Genomic DNA, 24,782 nt, shown 5'->3' on the forward strand with positions numbered 1-24,782 from the left:
TATAGGTTAGTGGGTTTCTAGGGGTTATAGTTTAGTGGGTTTCTGGGGTTATAGTTTAGTGGGTTATAGTTTAGTGGGTTTCTAGGGGTTATAGTTTAGTGGGTTTCTAAGGTTATAGTTTAGTGGGTTTCTAGGGGTTATAGTTTAGTGGGTTTCTAGGGGTTATAGTTTAGTGGGTTTCTAGGGGTTATAGTTTAGTGGGTTTCTAGGGGTTATAGTTTAGTGGGTTTCTAGGGGTTATAGGTTAGTGGGTTTCTAGGGGTTATAGTTTAGTGGGTTTCTAGGGGTTATAGTTTAGTGGGTTTCTAGGGTTATAGTTTAGTGGGTTTCTAGGGTTATAGTTTAGTGGGTTTCTAGGGTTATAGTTTAGTGGGTTTCTAGGGGTTATAGTTTAGTGGGTTTCTAGGGGTTATAGTTTAGTGGGTTTCTAGGGGTATAGTAGGGGGTTTCTAGGGTTATAGTTTAGGGGGTTTCTAGGGTTATAGTTTAGTGGGTTATAGTTTAGTGGGTTTCTAGGGTTATAGTTTAGTGGGTTTCTAGGGGTTATAGTTTAGTGGGTTTCTAGGGGTTATAGTTTAGTGGGTTTCTGGGGTTATAGTTTAGTGGGTTTCTAGTGGGTTTCTAGGGGGTTATAGTTTAGTGGGTTTCTAGGGGTTATAGTTATAGTTTAGTGGGTTTCTAGGGTTATAGTTTAGTGGGTTTCTAGGGGTTATAGTTTAGTGGGTTTCTATGGGTTATAGTTTAGTGGGTTTCTGGGGTTATAGTTTAGTGGGTTTCTAGGGGTTATAGTTTAGTGGGTTTCTGGGGTTATAGTTTAGTGGGTTTCTGGGGTTATAGTTTAGTGGGTTTCTAGGGGTTATAGTTTAGTGGGTTTCTAGGGGTTATAGTTTAGTGGGTTTCTAGGGGTTATAGTTTAGTGGGTTTCTAGGGGTTATAGTTTAGTGGGTTTCTAGGGGTTATAGTTTAGTGGGTTTCTAGGGGTTATAGTTTAGTGGTTTTCTAGGGTTATAGTTTAGTGGGTTTCTGGGGTTATAGTTTAGTGGGTTATAGGTTAGTGGGTTTCTAGGGGTTATAGTTTAGTGGGTTTCTGGGGTTATAGTTTAGTGGGTTATAGTTTAGTGGGTTTCTAGGGGTTATAGTTTAGTGGGTTTCTAGGGGTTATAGTTTAGTGGGTTTCTAGGGGTTATAGTTTAGTGGGTTTCTAGGGGTTATAGTTTAGTGGGTTTCTAGGGGTTATAGTTTAGTGGGTTTCTAGGGGTTATAGTTTAGTGGGTTTCTAGGGGTTATAGGTTAGTGGGTTTCTAGGGGTTATAGTTTAGTGGGTTTCTAGGGGTTATAGTTTAGTGGGTTTCTAGGGGTTATAGTTTAGTGGGTTTCTAGGGTTATAGTTTAGTGGGTTTCTAGGGTTATAGTTTAGTGGGTTTCTGGGGGTTATAGTTTAGTGGGTTTCTAGGGGTTATAGTTTAGTGGGTTTCTAGGGTTATAGTTTAGTGGGTTATAGTTTAGTGGGTATCTAGGGGTTATAGTTTAGTGGGTTTCTAGGGTTATAGTTTAGTGGGTTTCTAGGGTTATAGTTTAGTGGGTTTCTAGGGTTATAGTTTAGTGGGTTTCTAGGGTTATAGTTTAGTGGGTTTCTAGGGTTATAGTTTAGTGGGTTTCTAGGGTTATAGTTTAGGGGGTTTCTAGGGGTTATAGTTTAGTGGGTTTCTAGGGGTTATAGTTTAGTGGGTTTCTAGGGGTTATAGTTTAGTGGGTTTCTAGGGGTTATAGTTTAGTGGGTTTCTAGGGTTATAGTTTAGTGGGTTTCTAGGGTTATAGTTTAGGGGGTTTCTAGGGTTATAGTTTAGGGGGTTTCTAGGGTTATAGTTTAGGGGGTTTCTAGGGTTATAGTTTAGTGGGTTTCTAGGGGTTATAGTTTAGTGGGTTTCTAGGGGTTATAGTTTAGTGGGTTTCTAGGGGTTATAGTTTAGTGGGTTTCTAGGGTTATAGTTTAGTGGGTATCCAGGGGTTATAGTTTAGTGGGTTTCTAGGGTTATAGTTTAGTGGGTAACCCTGGGTATCCAGGGTTATAGTTTAGTGGGTTTCTAGGGGTTATAGTTTAGTGGGTTTCTAGGGTTATAGTTTAGTGGGTTTCTAGGGGTTATAGTTTAGTGGGTTTCTAGGGGTTATAGTTTAGTGGGTTTCTAGGGTTATAGTTTAGTGGGTTTCTAGGGGTTATAGTTTAGTGGGTTTCTAGGGTTATAGTTTAGTGGGTTTCTAGGGTTATAGTTTAGTGGGTTTCTAGGGGTTATAGTTTAGTGGGTTTCTAGGGGTTATAGTTTAGTGGGTTTCTGGGGTTATAGTTTAGTGGGTTTCTAGGGGTTATAGTTTAGTGGGTTTCTAGGGGTTATAGTTTAGTGGGTTTCTAGGGTTATAGTTTAGTGGGTTTCTAGGGTTATAGTTTAGTGGGTTTCTAGGGGTTATAGTTTAGTGGGTTTCTAGGGGTTATAGTTTAGTGGGTTTCTAGGGTTATAGTTTAGTGGGTTTCTAGGGGTTATAGTTTAGTGGGTTTCTAGGGTTATAGTTTAGTGGGTTTCTAGGGTTATAGTTTAGTGGGTTTCTAGGGTTATAGTTTAGTGGGTTTCTAGGGTTATAGTTTAGTGGGTTTCTAGGGTTATAGTTTAGTGGGTTTCTAGGGTTATAGTTTAGTGGGTTTCTAGGGTTATAGTTTAGTGGGTTTCTAGGGGTTATAGTTTAGTGGGTTTCTAGGGGTTATAGTTTAGTGGGTTTCTAGGGGTTATAGTTTAGTGGGTTTCTAGGGGTTATAGTTTAGTGGGTTTCTAGGGTTATAGTTTAGTGGGTTTCTAGGGTTATAGTTTAGTGGGTTTCTAGGGTTATAGTTTAGTGGGTTTCTAGGGGTTATAGTTTAGTGGGTTTCTAGGGGTTATAGTTTAGTGGGTTTCTAGGGTTATAGTTTAGTGGGTTTCTAGGGTTATAGTTTAGTGGGTTTCTAGGGGTTATAGTTTAGTGGGTTTCTAGGGGTTATAGTTTAGTGGGTATCCGGGGTTATAGTTTAGTGGGTTTCTAGGGGTTATAGTTTAGTGGGTATCTAGGGTTATAGTTTAGTGGGTTTCTAGGGGTTATAGTTTAGTGGGTATCTAGGGTTATAGTTTAGTGGGTATCTAGGGTTATAGTTTAGTGGGTTTCTAGGGTTATAGTTTAGTGGGTTTCTAGGGGTTATAGTTTAGTGGGTTTCTAGGGTTATAGTTTAGTGGGTTTCTAGGGTTATAGTTTAGTGGGTTTCTAGGGTTATAGTTTAGTGGGTTTCTAGGGTTATAGTTTAGTGGGTTTCTAGGGGTTATAGTTTAGTGGGTTTCTAGGGGTTATAGTTTAGTGGGTTTCTAGGGGTTATAGTTTAGTGGGTTTCTGGGGTTATAGTTTAGTGGGTTTCTAGGGGTTATAGTTTAGTGGGTTTCTGGGGTTATAGTTTAGTGGGTTTCTGGGGTTATAGTTTAGTGGGTTTCTAGGGTTATAGTTTAGTGGGTTTCTAGGGTTATAGTTTAGTGGGTTTCTAGGGTTATAGTTTAGTGGGTTTCTAGGGGTTATAGTTTAGTGGGTTTCTAGGGGTTATAGTTTAGTGGGTTTCTAGGGGTTATAGTTTAGTGGGTTTCTAGGGTTATAGTTTAGTGGGTTTCTGGGGTTATAGTTTAGTGGGTTTCTGGGGTTATAGTTTAGTGGGTATCTAGGGTTATAGTTTAGTGGGTATCTAGGGTTATAGTTTCCGGGGGTTATGGTTTAGTGGGTAGTTTGTGTCAGGGTGGTAAGCTGATCAGATAGTTGATCTTGTTTTCATTATGGACTAGTAACCTCTCATAGTAACCTCTCATAGTAACCTCAGTGTTTTTTCTGGCATAGAGGATTGACGAACGATGTCAAATAGGTGCTTATCATGAAGCTCTGACACTTGCTTTAATAGAAACTGAACCGAAGCATTTAACATCACTGTTAAGTCATGTAGCTAGTGGTCTAGTAGTCTAGGCCTTCACTGCACTGTTAAGTCATGTAGCTAGTTAGCTAGTAGTCTAGGCCTTCACTGCACTGTTAAGTCATGTAGCTAGTGGTCTAGTAGTCTAGGCCTTCACTGCACTGTTAAGTCATGCCGCTAGTTAGCTAGTAGTCTAGGCCTTCACTGCACTGTTAAGTCATGCCGCTAGTTAGCTAGTAGTCTAGGCCTTCACTGCACTGTTAAGTCATGCCGCTAGTTAGCTAGTAGTCTTTCACTGCAATGAGGGTTTTACCTCCCAGAGACTGTTTTTCCTCTAACTGGAATTCTGCTGCCCATAACATGACGTGCACATTCCACAGTTAGGTTGTCATCGCTGCCACTTTCTGACCTATTAGAATTTCTGTAATGAATCAATGTCAAAGAATCCATTTCAATTGAAACTTGGATTACAGGTCATGTCTGCTCTTATGCTATATGATACTGTGCCTTTTAGAGTATTCACACCCCTGGACCTTTTTCCACGTTTGTTGTTACAGCCTGAATTTAAAATGGATTAAAAAAAAGACATCAAAACTAACTATTATTATTATTATTATTATTATTAAATAACACATATGGAATCATGTAGTAACCAAAAAAAGTGTTAAACAAATAAAAATATATTTTATAATATTGATGACAGCTTTGCACACTCTTGGCATTCTCTCAATCAGCTTCATGAGGTAGTCACCTGGAATGCATTTCAATCAACAGGTGTGCCTTTTTCATTTGTGGAACTTCTTTCCTAAATGCGTTTGAGACAATGAGTTGTGTTGTGACAGGGTAGGGGTGGTATACAGAAGATAGCCTATCTGGTAAAACACCAAGTCCACATTATGGCAAGAACAGCTCAAATAAGCAAAGACAAAACGACAGTCCATCGTTACTTTAAGACACGAAGGTCAGTCAAGAACTTTCAAAGTTTGTGTGCAGTCGTAAAAACCATCAATCTCTGTGATGAAACTGGCTCTCGTGAGGACCGTCACAGGAAAGGAAGACCCAGAGTTAACCTTTCTAAATAAACACGTGGAAGAGGTCACTGGGTGAGAAAAGTGTTCTGAAGAACCTGTACATCATCATCTTTACCCCCCTGTATGTAACTTTACAATGTCATCTCAGTCATAACACTATATAAATAAGGACCTGGTAATAGCTTTGGCGTTTCCCCTCTCGGAGTTGGTATTAACGATTTCCTGTCTTGTAATTTGTCGGTCTTTTATGAGTCATGGTATGGATGCTGGGTAATAATTTTTTTTTCAGTCAGCTGGGCGCCAGTGTATATATACACCACCATAGACTGGGTGTGTCTGGACCTGTCTGCCAGGGTTGGCAGTGAGTGGACGGTAACAGTCCTCATCTACCCTGGTGTAGCTTGGTTTGCAGCTGAGCTGAGGGATTCCATTTACGCCTGCAGAGAGAAATTGAGAGGTAGACAGGGTAGTGTCACCTATAATACACGCTGAGGAGGACAGTTACTAACAGGTCGTGTGACCTTGGCCATTTTTAGTTTAGATGAATCATTTGGTTTGGTTGTATTTACCTATCTTCTGACATGCATGGATCTGACTGGTTGAGGTGTGTGTGTGTGTGTGTGATAGGCTTTAGTTGTGTTGTTTCATAACTGCAGCTATCTTTCAACTGATTTACTTAACACATGACCCCTGTTTAGTATCTCTGTCTGATGTTCAGGCAGGAACTGTTGTTAGTCACTGTTCTGATATCCCTGTGGCAGAGGGCAGGGGTATTCAACTCTTACCCGACCAGGTCTGGAGTACTTGTGGTTTTCTTTTCTACCTGATAACACACCTGGTGTCCCAGTCCCTGATTTAGAGGAGAACAATGTAAAATGGCAGTAGAACTGATTTCCAGGTCCAAAGTGAATTTAGAGTTGTATAGGCCCCTCTGCAGAGCTCTGCTATGGGCTTGAGTATTACTAAATTGATCACAAACATTTTGAAGCTGAGCCATTTACTCGTGCTCTGCTGGGCCGTACAGTCATATCTGACTAAGATCATAACATGATGTCAGAAGTACTTCAACCTCGTCCAATATAAGACGGAAGAGATTTTTTCACAGAAAATAATACTGTTGATAATAATGAGTTTAGAGTGACGAAAAGTAGCCAACAGCTAACTGCTCTCTGCTCATTTCATTGAGCAGAGCAGGCCAAGAGGAGCCGTTGCTACGGATACGTAGACTCAGAGAACCATGAGCAGAGCGTGCTGTGTGCAGGGAGGGAGGGAGTGAGTGACAGAGAGAAGCAGCTAATGGATTTACTAATGGAAGAAGTTATTTCTGATTTCGGGCCGGGCCTTAAATGTTGCAGAAGCAATCAGGCCTGGGTAGCGTAGGGCCTGAACGTCGTGGGCCTGGGTAGCGTAGGGCCTGAACGTCGTGGGCCTGGGTAGCGTAGGGCCTGAACGTCGTGGGCCTGGGTAGCGTAGGGCCTGAACGTCGTGGGCCTGGGTAGCGTAGGGCCTGAACGTCGTGGGCCTGGGTAGCGTAGGGCCTGAACGTCGTGGGCCTGGGTAGGGCTTGGGCTTAAATGTTATGCCCGTGCAGGGCTCTACTCTGCTGGTGTTTTTGCTCTGTGAGGCTCAGGCCTAGCGTTCTCTAAGCAGCGGCCAGCCATGCTGACACGTAGACAAAGGGGGAACGTCCATCCCCTTACTGTTTTGCTGCTCCAAAACAGTAACAAAACTAAGGCGATACAATGAATCACAACGTTAGGACCGACACAAGCTCGGCTAAGTCAGGTGGTCACCATAGAGATGTACGAGAGATATCATCTCTTTGCAATAGCAGCTTCTGTGACTAGCCCGGTCAGCTCCATTTTAAGGGCTATCAGGCTTTGGTATAAATGTGTCCTCAATCCAACTCTATGGTTGTCGGCCATGTTGCTAACCCACTTCCCCACTGCGCTTTCTCTCGCCTTGACAGCCCCCGGGAACGAGGACACGGTGACGTTTCGGCGTGAGCGTAGTACGTTCCGTCGGCAGGCAGTGCGGCGGCGGCACAACGCGGGGAGTAACCCCACGCCCCCCTCCTCCCTCATCGGATCACCCCTCAGGTACGCTCCGCAATGCATGCTGGGCCATCCACGGACAGGCTCAGGGGTCAGGGTCAGCTGTGTATGTTGGCTAACGGACATGGAAGGAGTCCGGGAGGGTACCCTTTGCAGTGTATGTTGGGTAATCGTAAAGGACAGGGATATGGGGTTTCTGGGTAGAGCTGTGCATGTTGGGTAATGTACATGGTCAAAGGTGGGGCTCGGGGGTCATGCAGCAGGTTCCACTCTTCCCTTCCATCTACTTTCATAAAACTATTTCACACTCATTCCTTCCTCTAACACCAGTGTAGGTCCTGTCCTGTCCTGTCACTGGAAGGCAGGGAGGGGGATTAGGTCCTGTCACTGGAAGGCAGGGAGGGGGATTAGGTCCTGTCACTGGAAGACAGGGAGGGGGATTAGGTCCTGTCACTGGAAGGCAGGGAGGGAGATTAGGTTCTGTCACTGGAAGACAGGGAGGGGGATTAGGTCCTGTCACTGGAAGACAGGGAGGGGGATTAGGTCCTGTCACTGGAAGGCAGGGAGGGGGATTAGGTCATGTCACTGGAAGACAGGAGGGAGGGGGATTAGGTCATGTCACTGGAAGACAGGAGGGAGGGGGATTAGGTCATGTCACTGGAAGACAGGAGGGAGGGGGATTAGGTCATGCCCCTGGAAGACAGGAGGGAGGGGGATTAGGTCCTGTCACTGGAAGACAGGAGGGAGGGGGATTAGGTCCTGTCACTGGAAGACAGGAGGGAGGGGGATTAGGTCCTGTCACTGGAAGACAGGAGGGAGGGGGATTAGGTCCTGTCACTGGAAGTCAGGAGGGAGGGGGATTAGGTCCTGTCACTGGAAGACAGGAGGGAGGGGGATTAGGTCCTGTCACTGGAAGGCAGGGAGGGGGATTAGGTCCTGTCACTGGAAGGCAGGGAGGGGGATTAGGTCCTGTCACTGGAAGGCAGGGAGGGGGATTAGGTCCTGTCACTGGAAGGCAGAGAGGGGGATTAGGTCCTGTCACTGGAAGGCATGGGGGGTGGGGATTAGGTCCTGTCACTGGAAGGCAGGGGGGGGGGGGGGGTGGGGATTAGGTCCTGTCACTGGAAGACGGGGGGAAGGGGGGGGGGGGGTGATTAGGTCATGTCACTGGAAGGCAGGGAGGGGGATTAGGTCATGTCACTGGAAGACAGGAGGGAGGGGGATTAGGTCATGTCACTGGAAGACAGGAGGGAGGGGGATTAGGTCATGTCACTGGAAGACAGGAGGGAGGGGGATTAGGTCATGTCACTGGAAGACAGGAGGGAGGGGGATTAGGTCCTGTCACTGGAAGACAGGAGGGAGGGGGATTAGGTCCTGTCACTGGAAGACAGGAGGGAGGGGGATTAGGTCCTGTCACTGGAAGTCAGGAGGGAGGGGGATTAGGTCCTGTCACTGGAAGACAGGAGGGAGGGGGATTAGGTCCTGTCACTGGAAGACAGGAGGGAGGGGGATTAGGTCCTGTCACTGGAAGACAGGAGGGAGGGGGATTAGGTCCTGTCACTGGAAGACAGGAGGGAGGGGGATTAGGTCCTGTCACTGGAAGACAGGGAGGGGGATTAGGTCCTGTCACTGGAAGACAGTGAGGGGGATTAGGTCCTGTCACTGGAAGACAGGAGGGAGGGGGATTAGGTCCTGTCCTCTACTCTGGAAGGCAGGGAGGACGATTCCTTGTACCATTGCCTCATGGTGCATGATGTGTTTCTCTCTGCCTCCAACTCTTTCCATTCTCCTGCATGAGTTTAACTTTTCCTTGTTTGTTGTTTGTTTCTCTTTTGGGGTTTTCAATCTGTTTCTCCTTTACTTCCCAAATAAAATCGTGACATTTCCTGTGTTATTTCAAGCAGAAACAAGGAAACTCCTAACAGACAAATTCAGAGCTGAGCTGGTCGGCCAAGCATGTGTCCCGAGGTGGAGGAGGAGCAGGAGGACGGCAATGCTCATATTTGGGATGATGAGATAACGAGGGGTTTCTTTAAGGATCGGCAGAGTGTTAGAGAAGCCATTTCGAGACTGTTGAGCATTTTTAAATCTTATTGATCCCAGACTGCCAGTGTCTGACAGGCTACTTTCTCCTCGTTTAACATTTCAGTGGCTAAGTAACATTTAGAAATATGATCTTGCAGGGGAATAGCACAAAAACTTATTTGACTATAGTTATGTCCAGGAAGTTAGGAACACCTCCTTGGTTGGAAGGTTCACTTTCTGATTGAAAATGGGGTGAGATAAATGTTTCGAATTTAGAGTAAAATCTACACAGTGCCAAGACCAGGACATCTGGGCACTATTGTCAAAGGACGCAGCGTTTTGTACGGCAAAAATAGTCTGCATCTTCCTGGGGGGGAAAAGGAGAGGAAGCTGATTTTTTTTAAAAGGTTAGATTTTAAAGATGTTGGACGGATGCTATAGCATCGACATCCCTCCCCTCTGGAGTGCATCCCGAGGACACTAACCTGCCAGATCAGGACGCTTTGTCTTATTGAGCCGATCGAGCTGAGGCATACTGCCATGCATATCTCTGAGAGGGATGGTATGGAAGCTAACAGTACAGACTTGTAATGGTGTAGACGAGGGTATATATACGCACGTATTTTTCAGTGGGTACTGCGTATACTCACTCCTTAATCCCCATGGTTCCTATCAAGACAGTGTAGTGGAGGTATGCACGGGTATCAATTAATACAACTGATTGAACAGATCAGAATGTTTAGCTTGATAAACTATATATATATATATATATATATATATATATATATATATATATATATATATATATAAATAAAAAAATTCACATTTTAGGCGCAGCAATGTGCGCACGGTGGTAAGCAAATCACTGTTCTGAAATGCACACCGGCACATGGAAGCGGTTTCATGGACAGACGGAAATATCCGTTGTAGAAAGAAGGGAAGATCTAAAGGTGCAACAACTATCTAAGGCCAAAACCTAGGAAGAATCCGAGAGAGGAGCCAGGCTATGAGGGGTGGCCAGGCTGGCTGTGCTGGGTGGAGATTATAACAGAACCAAACAACAGGGCTAGGTGTCTGTACTATAGAAACACCGCTAACCAAACAACAGGGCTAGGTGGCTGTACTATAGAAACACCGCTAACCAACCAACAGGGCTAGGTGGCTGTACTATAGAAACACCGCTAACCAAACAACAGGGCTAGGTGTCTGTACTACAGAAACACCGCTAACCAAACAACAGGGCTAGGTGTCGGTACTACAGAAACACCGCTAACCAAACAACAGGGCTAGTTGTCTGTACTATAGAAACACCGCTAACCAAACAACAGGGCTAGGTGTCTGTACTACAGAAACACCGCTAACCAAACAACAGGGCTAGGTGTCTGTACTATAGAAACACTGCTAACCAAACAACAGGGCTAGGTGTCTGTACTACAGAAACACCGCTAACCAAACAACAGGGCTAGGTGTCGGTACTACAGAAACACCGCTAACCAAACAACAGGGCTAGTTGTCTGTACTATAGAAACACCGCTAACCAAACAACAGGGCTAGGTGTCTGTACTACAGAAACACCGCTAACCAAACAACAGGGCTAGGTGTCTGTACTATAGAAACACTGCTAACCAAACAACAGGGCTAGGTGTCTGTACTACAGAAACACCGCTAACCAAACAACAGGGCTAGGTGTCTGTACTACAGAAACACCGCTAACCAAACAACAGGGCTAGGTGTCTGTACTATAGAAACACTGCTAACCAAACAACAGGGCTAGGTGTCTGTACTACAGAAACACCGCTAACCAAACAACAGGGCTAGGTGGCTGTACTACAGAAACACCGCTAACCAAACAACAGGGCTAGGTGGCTGTACTATAGAAACACTGCTAACCAAACAACAGGGCTAGGTGTCTGTACTACAGAAACACCGCTAACCAAACAACAGGGCTAGGTGTCTGTACTACAGAAACACCGCTAACCAAACAGTGCTAGGTGTCTGTACTACAGAAACACCGCTAACCAACCAACAGGGCTAGGTGGCTGTACTATTGAAACACTGCTAACCAAACAGTGCTAGGTGGCTGTACTATTGAAACACTGCTAACCAAACAGGGCTAGGTGTCTGTACTATAGAAACACCGCTAACCAAACAGGGCTAGGTGTCTGTACTATAGAAACACCGCTAACCAAACAGGGCTAGGTGTCTGTACTATAGAAACACCGCTAACCAAACAGGGCTAGGTGTCTGTACTATAGAAACACCGCTAACCAAACAGTGCTAGGTGTCTGTACTATAGAAACACCGCTAACCAAACAGTGCTAGGTGTCTGTACTATAGAAACACCGCTAACCAAACAGGGCTAGGTGTCTGTACTATAGAAACACCGCTAACCAAACAGGGCTAGGTGTCTGTACTATAGAAACACCGCTAACCAAACAGGGCTAGGTGTCTGTACTATAGAAACACCGCTAACCAAACAGGGCTAGGTGGCTGTACTATAGAAACACCGCTAACCAAACAGGGCTAGGTGGCTGTACTATAGAAACACCGCTAACCAAACAGGGCTAGGTGTCTGTACTATAGAAACACCGCTAACCAAACAGGGCTAGGTGTCTGTACTATAGAAACACCGCTAACCAAACAGGGCTAGGTGTCTGTACTATAGAAACACCGCTAACCAAACAGTGCTAGGTGTCTGTACTATAGAAACACCGCTAACCAAACAGTGCTAGGTGTCTGTACTATAGAAACACCGCTAACCAAACAACAGGGCTAGGTGGCTGTACTATAGAAACACCGCTAACCAAACAACAGGGCTAGGTGTCTGTACTATAGAAACACCGCTAACCAAACAACAGGGCTAGGTGTCTGTACTATAGAAACACCGCTAACCAAACAACAGGGCTAGGTGTCTGTACTACAGAAACACCGCTAACCAAACAACAGGGCTAGGTGTCTGTACTACAGAAACACCGCTAACCAAACAACAGGGCTAGGTGTCTGTACTACAGAAACACCGCTAACCAACCAACAGGGCTAGGTGGCTGTACTATAGAAACACCGCTAACCAAACAACAGGGCTAGGTGTCTGTACTATAGAAACACTGCTAACCAAACAACAGGGCTAGGTGTCTGTACTACAGAAACACCGCTAACCAAACAGTGCTAGGTGTCTGTACTATAGAAACACCGCTAACCAAACAGTGCTAGGTGTCTGTACTATAGAAACACCGCTAACCAAACAGGGCTAGGTGTCTGTACTACAGAAACACCGCTAACCAAACAGGGCTAGGTGTCTGTACTATAGAAACACCGCTAACCAAACAGTGCTAGGTGGCTGTACTATAGAAACACCGCTAACCAAACAGTGCTAGGTGTCTGTACTATAGAAACACCGCTAACCAAACAGGGCTAGGTGTCTGTACTACAGAAACACCGCTAACCAAACAGGGCTAGGTGTCTGTACTATAGAAACACCGCTAACCAAACAGGGCTAGGTGTCTGTACTATAGAAACACCGCTAACCAAACAACAGGGCTAGGTGGCTGTACTATAGAAACACCGCTAACCAAACAGGGTTAGTTGTCTGTACTACAGAAACACCGCTAACCAAACAGGGCTAGGTGTCTGTACTACAGAAACACCGCTAACCAAACAGGGCTAGGTGTCTGTACTATAGAAACACCGCTAACCAAACAGGGCTAGGTGTCTGTACTATAGAAACACCGCTAACCACCGCTAACCAAACAGGGCTAGGTGTCTGTACTATTGAAACACCGCTAACCAAACAGGGCTAGGTGTCTGTACTATAGAAACACCGCTAACCAAACAGGGCTAGGTGTCTGTACTATAGAAACACCGCTAACCAAACAGGGCTAGGTGTCTGTACTATAGAAACACCGCTAACCAAACAGGGCTAGGTGTCTGTACTATAGAAACACCGCTAACCAAACAGGGCTAGGTGTCTGTACTATAGAAACACCGCTAACCAAACAGGGCTAGGTGTCTGTACTATAGAAACACCGCTAACCAAACAGGGCTAGGTGTCTGTACTATAGAAACACCGCTAACCAAACAGGGCTAGGTGTCTGTACTATAGAAACACCGCTAACCAAACAGGGCTAGGTGTCTGTACTATAGAAACACCGCTAACCAAACAGGGCTAGGTGTCTGTACTATAGAAACACCGCTAACCAAACAGGGCTAGGTGTCTGTACTATAGAAACACCGCTAACCAAACAGGGCTAGGTGTCTGTACTATAGAAACACCGCTAACCAAACAGGGCTAGGTGTCTGTACTACAGAAACACCGCTAACCAAACAGGGCTAGGTGTCTGTACTATAGAAACACCGCTAACCAAACAGGGCTAGGTGTCTGTACTATAGAAACACCGCTAACCAACCAACAGGGCTAGGTGTCTGTACTACAGAAACACCGCTAACCAACCAACAGGGCTAGGTGTCTGTACACTTGAATTAAAGGGTAACTACAGTAAAATAAATCTACTTTTCTTAATGTTTTTCCCCGACCTCAGAAGTGGTCTCCTGTTGTGGTTTAAGCACTGTTATAGACCAATGTTGTTGTTGTTGTTGTTCTATTACAAAAGAGTGACATAACAAAACGACTATGTGAAACCTGTGAATTTGCTACTCCGTTGACAGCCTCGTATATCGGTTTCAATAGTAGACCTACTATCAGTCTACTTCCACAGTACAGCTTAGGTTTGGCCTGACTGTCAAATAGCAATATAGGATGGATCCTTTTAGGTCACTCAGAGAGAATGTCACCGTTTCTCAGAACATTTCTCCTTTCCTTTGCCGCGCGGGCCGTTTTGTCTTAGTTTGGTTAATTAGAGTATACACACGTCTCCAGGGTTAATTAGAGTATACACACGTCTCCAGGGTTAATTAGAGTATATACACACGTCTCCAGGGTTAATTAGAGTATATACACACGTCTCCAGGGTTAATTAGAGTATACACACACGTCTCCAGGGTTAATTAGAGTATATACACACGTCTCCAGGGTTAATTAGAGTATATACACACGTCTCCAGGGTTAATTAGAGTATATACACACGTCTCCAGGGTTAATTAGAGTATATACACACGTCTCCAGGGTTAATTAGAGTATATACACACGTCTCCAGGGTTAATTAGAGTATATACACACGTCTCCAGGGTTAATTAGAGTATACACACGTCTCCAGGGTTAATTAGAGTATATACACACGTCTCCAGGGTTAATTAGAGTATACACACGTCTCCAGGGTTAATTAGAGTATACACACGTCTCCAGGGTTAATTAGAGTATACACACGTCTCCAGGGTTAATTAGAGTATACACACGTCTCCAGGGTTAATTAGAGTATATACACACACGTCTCCAGGGTTAATTAGAGTATATACACACACGTCTCCAGGGTTAATTAGAGTATATACACACACGTCTCCAGGGTTAATTAGAGTATATACACACACGTCTCCAGGGTTAATTAGAGTATATACACACGTCTCCAGGGTTAATTAGAGTATATACACACGTCTCCAGGGTTAATTAGAGTATATACACACGTCTCCAGGGTTAATTAGAGTATACACACGTCTCCAGGGTTAATTAGAGTATACACACGTCTCCAGGGTTAATTAGAGTATACACACGTCTCCAGGTACCACGTCACCACTGGAGACTTGAGGCACGTCCCAAATGACAGCCATATTCCCTATATAGTGCACTACTTTTGACCAGGGCCCTATGGATCCCTATTCCCTATTTCGTGCACTACTTTTGACCAGGGCCCTATGGATCCCTATTCCCTATTTCGTGCACTACTTTTGACCAGGGCCGACAGGGCTCCGTATAGATTATAGACAATAAGATGCCATTTGGGACGCTTACTTGGACGATCAGCCTCCTGCTTCTCCCTCCTCCTCCCTGTACCAGACTTTTAGTGGTGCACCGGCCTCCTAGTGGTGGACCCGGCCTCCTAGTGGTGGACCCGGCCTCCTAGTGGTGGACCAGGCCTCCTAGTGGTGGACCAGGCCTCCTAGTGGTGGACCAGGCCTCCTAGTGGTGGACCAGGCCTCCTAGTGGTGGACCAGGCCTCCTAGTGGTGGACCAGGCCTCCTAGTGGTGGACCAGGCCTCCTAGTGGTGGACCAGGCCTCCTAGTGGTGGACCAGGCCTCCTAGTGGTGGACCAGGCCTCCTAGTGGTGGACCAGGCCTCCTAGTGGTGGACCAGGCCTCCTAGTGGTGGACCAGGCCTTCTAGTGGTGGACCAGGCCTTCTAGTGGTGGACCAGGCCTTCTAGTGGTGGACCAGGCCTTCTAGTGGTGGACCAGGCCTTCTAGTGGTGGACCAGGCCTTCTAGTGGTGGACCAGGCCTTCCAGTGGTGGACCAGGCTTTCTAGCCTTCTATTGGTGGACCGGCCTCCTAGTGGTGGGGTGGACCGGCCTCCTAGTGGTGGACCGGCCTCCTAGTGGTGGGGTGGACCGGCCTTCTATTGGTGGGGTGGACCGGCCTCCTAGTGGTGGACCGGCCTCCTAGTGGTGGGGTGGACCGGCCTTCTATTGGTGGACTGGCCTTCTCCCTCCTGCTTCTCTTCCCTGTACCAGCCTTCTAGGGGTGGACCGGCCTTCTCCCTCCTGCTTCTCGTCCCTGTACCAGCCTTCTAAGGGTGGACCCTATCACCTACTGTATCTTTGACTGAGTACACGTCCTCCCCCTTTCCGGTGTACTTTCTTAGTCTGCCATTTTTATAAATGTCCTATTGGGTTCCCTGCTCTTATTCTCACAACCTATTTCCCCTGATATTTTATCTGATATTTAAAACATTTTATATCTAACTAGTGTTTATCTCCTTCCTCCACATCTCGTCTATGTTGTTACTGTGCTTCACCTCCCATATTGTATCTCATCTGTCTCCCTGTCCTCGTTCCCATGTCCCCCTCTCCTCCTGTCCCTGTCACTCTTCTCCTCCATTCAGTCTTCAGGAGGCTCTCAGCCAGGCCTCCCAGCCTTCTACTTCCCAGGTGAAAGGTCAGCCGTCCAGAACCCCGTCCCAGGTGACCGTGCTGAGCGCTAGCGCCTCCCTGCTGGCCAGGAATGGAAGTGCACACCTGGAGGGCTCTCAGGACAAGGCCTCTACCGTAGGCACTACCAGCCTGCAGGATGACTTCGGTAGGGAAGTGTAACATAATGTACTACAGTACCCACAATGCACTACCAGCCTTCAGGATGACTTCAGTAGGGAAGAGTAACATGATGTACTACAGCACCCATAATGCTCTACCAGTCTGCAGCATGAAATCAGTAGGGAAGTGTAACATAATGTACTACAGTACCCATAATGCTCTACCACTCTTGCCATGTTCATGCCAAGAGTCCCACTAGGGTGAGAACAGAGTTCTAGCATGAAGAACTACATTACCCATAATGCTCGGAGTAATATGTACGGTTGTATCTGAGTCAAGATGTTGCTGAAGCATGGTGTCCTGTGATAGGGACTGGTTGGAACGATGAAGTATGGACTAGGATTTGCAGTTAGTATAATATGTTTTATATTTTTTATTTAACCAGGTAGGCCAGTTGAGAACAAGTTCTAATTTACAACTGCAACCTGGCCAAGATAAAGCAAAGCAATTCGACACAAACAACAACACAGAGTTACACATGGGATAAACAAACATACAGTCAATAATACAGTAGAGAAGGTATATTTACATTGTGTACAAATGAGGTAGGATAAGGGAGGTAAAGGCAATAAAAAGGCCATGGTGGCGAAATAATTACAATTTGGCATTAACACTGGAGTGATAGATGTGCAGAAGATGATGTGCAAGTCGGGATACTGGGGTGCATAAGAGCAAAAATAAATAACAATATTGGGATTTGTATTTACATTTTTTATTTTGCCTTTATTTAATTTGGCAAGTCAGTTAAGAACACTTTCTTATTTTCAACGACGACCTAGGAACAGTGGGTTAGCTGCCTTGTTCAGGGGCAGAACGACTTATTTTGTACCTTGTCATCTCGGTGATTCGATCTTCCATCCTTTTGGTTACTAGTCCAACGCTCTAACCACTAGGCTACGCTTACCGCCCCAAGGTAGTTGGGTGGGCTATTTTCAGATGGGCTGTGTACAGTGATCGGTAAGCTGCTCTGACAGCTGATGCTTAAAGTTAGTGAGGGAGATGTAAGTCTCCAACTTCAGTGATTTTTGCAATTAGTTCCAGTCATTGGCATCTGAGAACTGGAAGGACAGGCGGCCAAAGGAGGTGTTGGCTTTGGGGATGACCAACGGAATATACCTGCTGGAGCGCGTGCTACAGGTGGGTGTTGCTATGGTGACCAGTGGAATATACCTGCTGGAGCGCGTGCTACAGGTGGGTGTTGCTATGGTGACCAGTGGAATATACCTGCTGGAGCGCGTGCTACAGGTGGGTGTTGCTATGGTGACCAGTGGAATATACCTGCTGGAGCGCGTGCTACGGGTGGGTGTTGCTATGGTGACCAGTGGAATATACCTGCTGGAGCGCGTGCTACGGGTGGGTGTTGCTATGGTGACCAGTGGAATATACCTGCTGGAGCGCGTGCTACGGGTGGGTGTTGCTATGGTGACCAGTGGAATATACCTGCTGGAGCGCGTGCTACAGGTGGGTGTTGCTATGGTGACCAGTGGAATATACCTGCTGGAGCGCGTGCTACAGGTGGGTGTTGCTATGGTGACCAGTGGAATATACCTGCTGGAGCGCGTGCTACGGGTGGGTGTTGCTATGGTGACCAGTGGAATATACCTGCTGGAGCGCGTGCTACAGGTGGGTGTTGCTATGGTGACCAGTGGAATATACCTGCTGGAGCGCGTGCTACGGGTGGGTGTTGCTATGGTGACCAGTGGAATATACCTGCTGGAGCGCGTGCTACGGGTGGGTGTTGCTATGGTGACCAGTGGAATATACCTGCTGGAGCGCTGCTATGGTGACCAGTGGAATATACCTGCTGGAGCGCGTGCTACGGGTGGGTGTTGCTATGGTGACCAGTGGAATATACCTGCTGGAGCGCGTGCTACGGGTGGGTGTTGCTATGGTGACCAGTGGAATATACCTGCTGGAGCGCGTGCTACAGGTGGGTGTTGCTATGGTGACCAGTGGAATATACCTGCTGGAGTGCGTGCTACGGGTGGGTGCTGCTATGGTGACCAGTGGAATATACCTGCTGGAGCGCGTGCTACGGGTGGGTGTTGCTATGGTGACCAGTGGAATATACCTGCTGGAGCGCGTGCTACGGGTGGGTGTTGCTATGGTGACCAGTGGAATATACCTGCTGGAGCGCGTGCTACGGGTGGGTGTTGCTATGGTGACCAGTGGAATATACCTGCTGGAGCGCGTGCTACGGGTGGGTGTTGCTATGGTGACCAGTGGAATATACCTGCTGGAGCGCGTGCTACGGGTGGGTGTTGCTATGGTGACCAGTGGAATATACCTGCTGGAGCGCGTGCTACGGGTGGGTGTTGCTATGGTGACCAGTGGAATATACCTGCTGGAGCGCGTGCTACGGGTGGGTGCTGCTATGGTGACCAGTGAGCTGAGATAAGGCAGGGCTTTACCTGGCAGAGACTTGTAGATGACCTGGAGCCAATGGGTTTGGCGACGAATATGCAGCGAGGGCCAGCCAACAGGTCACAGTGGTGGGTGGTATATGGGGCTTTGGTGACTGATTGCACTGTGATAGACTGCATCCAATTAGCTGAGTAGAGTGTTGGAGGCTATTTTGTAAATGACATCGCCGAAGTCAAGGATCGGTAGGATAGTCAGTTTTACGAGGGTATGTTTGGCAGCATGAGTGAAGGAGGCTTTGTTGCGAAATAGGAAGCCAATTCTATATTTAATTTTGGATTGGAGATGCTTAATGTGAGTCTGGAAGGAGAGTTTACAGTCTAACCAGGTATTTGTAGTTGTCCACATATTCTAAGTCTAGAACCGTCCAGAGTAGTGATGCTAGCATTGAAGAGCAGCTGTAGGCCATGGAAGGAGAGTTGTATGGCATTGAAGCTCGTCTGGAGGTTAGTTAACACAGTGTCCAAAGAATGGCCAGAGGTATACAGAATGGTGTCGTCTGCGTAGAGGTGGATCAGAGAATTGCCAGCAACGAGCTACATCATTGATATATACAGAGAAAAGAGTCGGCCCGAGAATTGAACCCTGTGGCACCCCCATAGAGACTGCCAGAGGTCTGGACAACAGGCCCTCCGATTTGACACACTGAACTCTATCAGAGAAGTAGTTGGTGAACCAGGCGAGACAGTCATTTGAGAAACCAAGGCTGTTGAGTCTGCCAATAAGAATGTTGTGATTGACAGTCGAAAGCCTTGGCCAGGTCGATGAAGATGGTTGCACAGTATTGTCTCTTATCGATGGAGGTTATGATGTTGTTTAGGACCTTGAGCGTGGCTGAGGTGCACCCATGACCAGCTCTGAAACCAGATTGCATAGCAGTGGATGGCAAGAGGGAATCCCAACCATAGAGATCGTTTTCAATTACTAGAGGGGCTAAGTCATAGACCAGGGATGGGAACCCCCCCTCCCACCCCAATGTTGAGTGTTAGAATAGTATAATAGACAAGGTGCAATTTTGGAGTTTGGTTGTGCGTCAGCAGTTTTAAAAGTAATTATAATAATCCCACAATTCATCGCTGCAACACCCGTAGGAGAAGGACCCGAAACACAACCCAACCAAGCTGCACTGCTTCTTGACACAATGTCCACTTAACCCGGAAGTCAGACACACCAATGTGTCGGAGGAAACACCGTACACCTGGTGACCGTGTCTACGATCATTGTGCCCCGGGCCCGCCACAGGAGTCGAACCCAGGATCTCTAGTGGTACAGCTAGCACTGTGATGCAGTGTCTTAGACCGCTGTGCCACTCGGGAGGCCTACATCAGCAGTTTTTTCAATTGTTATGATTAAGTTAGTTTAGCGGCCAGCTATCTAAACTCGTAGTAATCATGGTCGAATTACAGACAGGCGGACCCCAATTGATTTTGTCAAATAGTATTATTAAAATCGCTAAATCTTCTCTCCTTATAGAATTGCAGCAAACTTGCCACTAAAATGTTTTGCGCGTTGTGGTGGGGGGTCCCCCCACCAACAAAATGTTGCTTAGGGCATCCAAAAGGCTCGGACCGGCTCTGACTATGAAAAGGGGTACACAAACCCCCGAGCCACTGTGGCCCGTCATGAGTTCATATTTTTTTTTTTTTTGTGGCTCCTCCCCCCAACCCCAATCAAAGTTGTCCATCCCTGTCATAAACCCTCACAGTTCCAGAATGATGTGAAAAAGTCAGCCATATTGGTCAGGGAGTCTTCCAAACCAGTTTAATTAATGGCTAGTAGAGTTAATGGCATTCTGATTTTTGCGGTGAACAAAAAATATAAACAAAAAATGTAAATTGTTGGTCCCATGTTTAAAAGATCCAAGAAAATTTCCATACGCACAAAAAAGCTTATTTCTCACAAATGTTGTGCACAAATGTGTTTACATCCCTGTTAGTGAGCATTTCTCCTCTGCCAAGATAATCCATCCACCTGACAGGTGTGGCTGATTTTTAAACAGCATGATAAAGCACAATAAAAGGCCGCTCTAAAATGTTCTGTTTTGTCACACAACCCAAAGCCACAGATGTCAGTTTTTTTGGGAGCATGCAATTGGCATGCTGACTTAAAGAATTTCCCCCAGAGCTGTTGCCAGAGAAATTAACACCTGGTGTTTTTAAATCACTGATGAAGGATTTTGAGACTGATTCCCTGACCTGTCAATGTTTTTAATTTGCTGTTTTATACTCTTGTGAATTCAATGGTTTTTACTAGATTACTTTTTTTTTGATTGGTGCTGGATGTAAAAAAAAAACACAAAAAAAAGTTCAGTCAAACCTCAACTAGCCACGTCGGCTCGTCGGATATGAGATGAGGCGCCACTGACTTGGCATTTAGTTTGAAGTCGCCAAAGATTTTTTTTTGTCCGTTGATTGGTGGACTGATATCATCGGCCAATGAGATCAGAGTGTGTGGGACTAACTACAGGTGGTCCTGGGTTACATCCCAAATCGAAACCCTATTCCTTACAAATGGTGCGACCTGGTCAAAAGTTTAAAAGTTGTGCACTTTGTAGGGCAGTGGTCAACCAACCAGTCGATCGCGACCGACAGTTCGATCTCCTAGTTGATCACAAAAAAAAACTTTAAGCATTCCATTCCTATTTATTTAGCAAACAGTCCTTTCATATCATTTGGTATAACGTATGTATGCATCTATCGCAGTAAACAACGTGAACAACGAAAACAAAAAAATATATACTGTTAAGGTGGTGTGTTAACAAAACTGCTTAAAAATTTGGCAAGATTAGAAGTTGGGGTATGGGGGAGACAAAATACTGATTTTGTTTCGTTTAAATCGTATTTTTTTTTTATGGATTATTTTAAATTGTTTAATTTGTCCTTTTCTTTTTTCCAATGCGTTACCTGTAGTAAACCACAGAATAATTTGGCTAATGTGGTTGTTTTTTGTTGTGATTTGTTGCGCATGGATTGTGAAGACTAATTTTAAGATGGACCGTACGGCAATAACATAATGTACACGCGGCGTTTATTCAGCACTGTCATCTTTATGTACGGTAGATTTTACTACACTTTACTACACGTTACTACACGTTACTACACGTTACTACACGTTACTACACGTTACTACACGTTACTACACGTCACTACACGTCACTACACGTTACTACACGTTACTACACGTTACTACACGTTACTACACGTTACTACACTTTACTACACGTTACTACACGTTACTACACGTTACGTTGGTTTTCGAATCAAATCAAATCAAATTTTATTTGTCACATACACATGGTTAGCAGATGTTAATGCGAGTGTAGCGAAATGCTTGTGCTTCTAGTTCCGACAATGCAGTAATAACCAACAAGTAATCTAACTAACAATTCAGAGTAACAGACTGTGTGTTGTGTTTCCAGGGAAGAACACTTCCTCCCTGTACGAGGCGGAAGGATGTGACATGTCCCTGGTTAACTTTGAACCTGCAACACGACGCGCCTCCAATAACATATGGTTAGTTCATCAACCACAGCAGGGAAATAGCTCCCTATTCCCTATATAGTACACTACTTTTGACCAGAGTCGACTACCATTTTTTGAAGTGACCTTGTCCTTGTTTTACCTCAACAGGGACACAGACTCCCACCTCTCCAGATCTACCTCAGTTCGCTTTTACCCTCATGACCTGGTGAGTGATCATCGTGTGTGTGTGACGTCAGAGTCAGTTTTGTTTTTATCATCCTTGTAACTGTCGGTGCTTCTGTGGAGAGATTATTTTTCCTTCTAAAACCTCAAACTCATGAAGAACAATGGAAGCATCAGGCTCTCAGGTTTGATATGAGCTTTTTTATTTTCTGAGTCGGCTCATTACACTCGTATCGTCATACTTTAATCTGTTTTGTTTTCTTTTTCAAGACCCAAGGCACCATCTCAGTCCCGAAGCCCAAGAAACACTTATCTTTCTGGAACATATGGACGTTTAAAAAATGTGTATCAATCACTTTTTGGAGGGTTAATGTATCAACTACAGTGCCAGTCAAAAGTTTGGACACACCAACTCATTCAAGGGTTTTTCTTATTATTTCTATTTTTACTATTTTCTACATTGTAGAATAATAGTGAAGACATCACAACTATGAAATAACATGTATAGTAAGCAATCATGTAATAACCCCCAAAAAGTGTTAAATTAATCAAAATATATTTGAGATTCTTCAAAGTAGCCACCCTTTGCCTTGGTGACAGCTTTGCACACTCTTGGCATTCTCTCAACCAGTTTCATGAGGTAGTCACCTGGAATGCATTTCAATTTACAGGTGTGCCTTGTTAAAAGTTAATTTTTGGAATTTCTTTCCTTAATGCGTCAGTAGTGTTGTGACAAGGTTAGGGGTGTTATACAGAAGATGGTATTTTACCAGATAGGCTATGTCCATATTATGGCAAGAACAGCTCAAATAAGCAAACAGAAACGACAGTCCATCATTACTTTAAGACATGAAGGTCAGTCAATCTGAAACATTTCAAGAACTTTTAAAGTTTCTTCAAGTGTAGTTGCAAAAACCATGAAGTTCTATGATGAAACTGGCTCTCATGAGGACCGCCACAGGAAAGGAAGACCCAGAGTTACCGCTGCTGCAGAGGATAAGTTCATCAGAGGTAAATGCACCTCAGATTGCAGCCCAAATAAATGCTTCACAGAGTTCAAGTAACAGACACATCTCAACATCAACTGTTCAGAGGAGACTGTGTGAATCAGGCCTTCATGGTCGAATTGCTGCAAGGAAACCACTACTAAAGGACACCAATAAGAAGAAGAGACTTGCTTGGGCCAAGAAACACGAGCAATGGACATTAGACCAGTGGAAATCTGCTCTTTGGTCTGATGAGCCCAAATTTGAGATTTTTAATTCCAACCGTTGTGTCTTTGTGAGACGCGGAGATCATCCGTTCACCTACTCTGCATGTGAGGTTCCCACCGTGAAGCATGGAGGAGGTGGTGTGATGGTGCTTTGCTGGTGACATTGTCTATGATTTATTTAGAAATCAAGGCACACTTAACCAGCATGGATACCACTACATTCTGTAGCGATACGCCATCCCATCTGGTTTTCACTTAGTTGGACTATCACTTGTTTTTCAACTGGACAATGACCCAAAACACACCTCCAGGCTGTATCAGGACTATTTGACCAAGGAGAGTGATGGAGTGCTGCATCAGATGACCTGGCCTACACAATCACCCAACCTCAGCCCAATTTGAGATGGTTTGGGATGAGTTGGACCTCAGAGAGAAGGAACAGCAGCCAACAGTGCTCAGTATATGTGGGAACTCCTTCAAGACTGTTGGAAAAGCATTCCTCATGAAGCTGGTTGAGAGAATGCCAAGAGTGTGCAAAGCTGTTATCAAGGCAAAGGGTGGCTACTTTGAAGAATCTAAAATAAACAAATCATTATATATTTTCTAACACTTTTTTTTTGGTTACTACATGATTCCATATGTGTTATTTCATAGATGTGATGTCTTCACTATTATTTCTACAATGTAGAAAATAGTCAAAATAAATATAAAACCCTTGAATGAGTAGGTGTTTCCAAACCTTGGGGGGGTGTCCGGTACGCCAGTGTCCCTCCCCCTGATTATTTTTGTGTGTTTTGTTTGTTTTCTACAGATCCGTCTGAACCGTCTCCTAACCATTGACCCAGAGTTGTTAGAACAACAGGATGTCGACCTGAGCCCAGAGCTCCAGGATGCTCCTCTAGACCTGGAGGACCAATCCACGGCTGCAGCACACCAGGCCAAACAGCACTACCGCTTCTGGCTGCTGCCTTACCTGTGGGTCGGCCTGCACTTTGACAGACTCACTTTGTTGGCTCTGTTTGACAGGTTAGTTTGTTGGTTAACAGGTGAAGTTACTGAAGTATACCCCCCCCGAAGAATGGACATTGGTCACTAACCTAAGACCAGGAGTTGTTCCCCCATTGGTCACTAACTTAAGACCAGGAGTTGTTCCCTCATTGGTCACTAACCTAAGACCAGGAGTTGTTCCCCCATTGGTCACTAACCTAAGACCAGGAGTTTTCCCCCCCATTGGT

At 45.4% G+C, this 24,782-nt stretch overlaps 1 protein-coding gene across 2 annotated transcripts in view; it reads left to right on the forward strand.

The window, feature by feature from the left end:
• LOC139375461 (pecanex 1) overlaps positions 1-24,782 on the forward strand; it is an 88,137-nt gene that overhangs the window by 14,339 nt on the left and 49,016 nt on the right. For both annotated transcript variants that reach the window (XM_071117272.1, XM_071117273.1), the window contains exons 6-10: positions 6,965-7,094; positions 16,062-16,255; positions 22,109-22,202; positions 22,320-22,377; positions 24,359-24,573. In XM_071117272.1, coding sequence (XP_070973373.1) covers positions 6,965-7,094; positions 16,062-16,255; positions 22,109-22,202; positions 22,320-22,377; positions 24,359-24,573 — 691 coding nt within the window. The remainder of the gene's footprint in view (positions 1-6,964; positions 7,095-16,061; positions 16,256-22,108; positions 22,203-22,319; positions 22,378-24,358; positions 24,574-24,782) is intronic.

This window comes from Oncorhynchus clarkii, chromosome 19, assembly GCF_045791955.1.
Source record: "Oncorhynchus clarkii lewisi isolate Uvic-CL-2024 chromosome 19, UVic_Ocla_1.0, whole genome shotgun sequence".
Classification (NCBI taxonomy): Eukaryota; Metazoa; Chordata; class Actinopteri; order Salmoniformes; family Salmonidae; genus Oncorhynchus; species Oncorhynchus clarkii.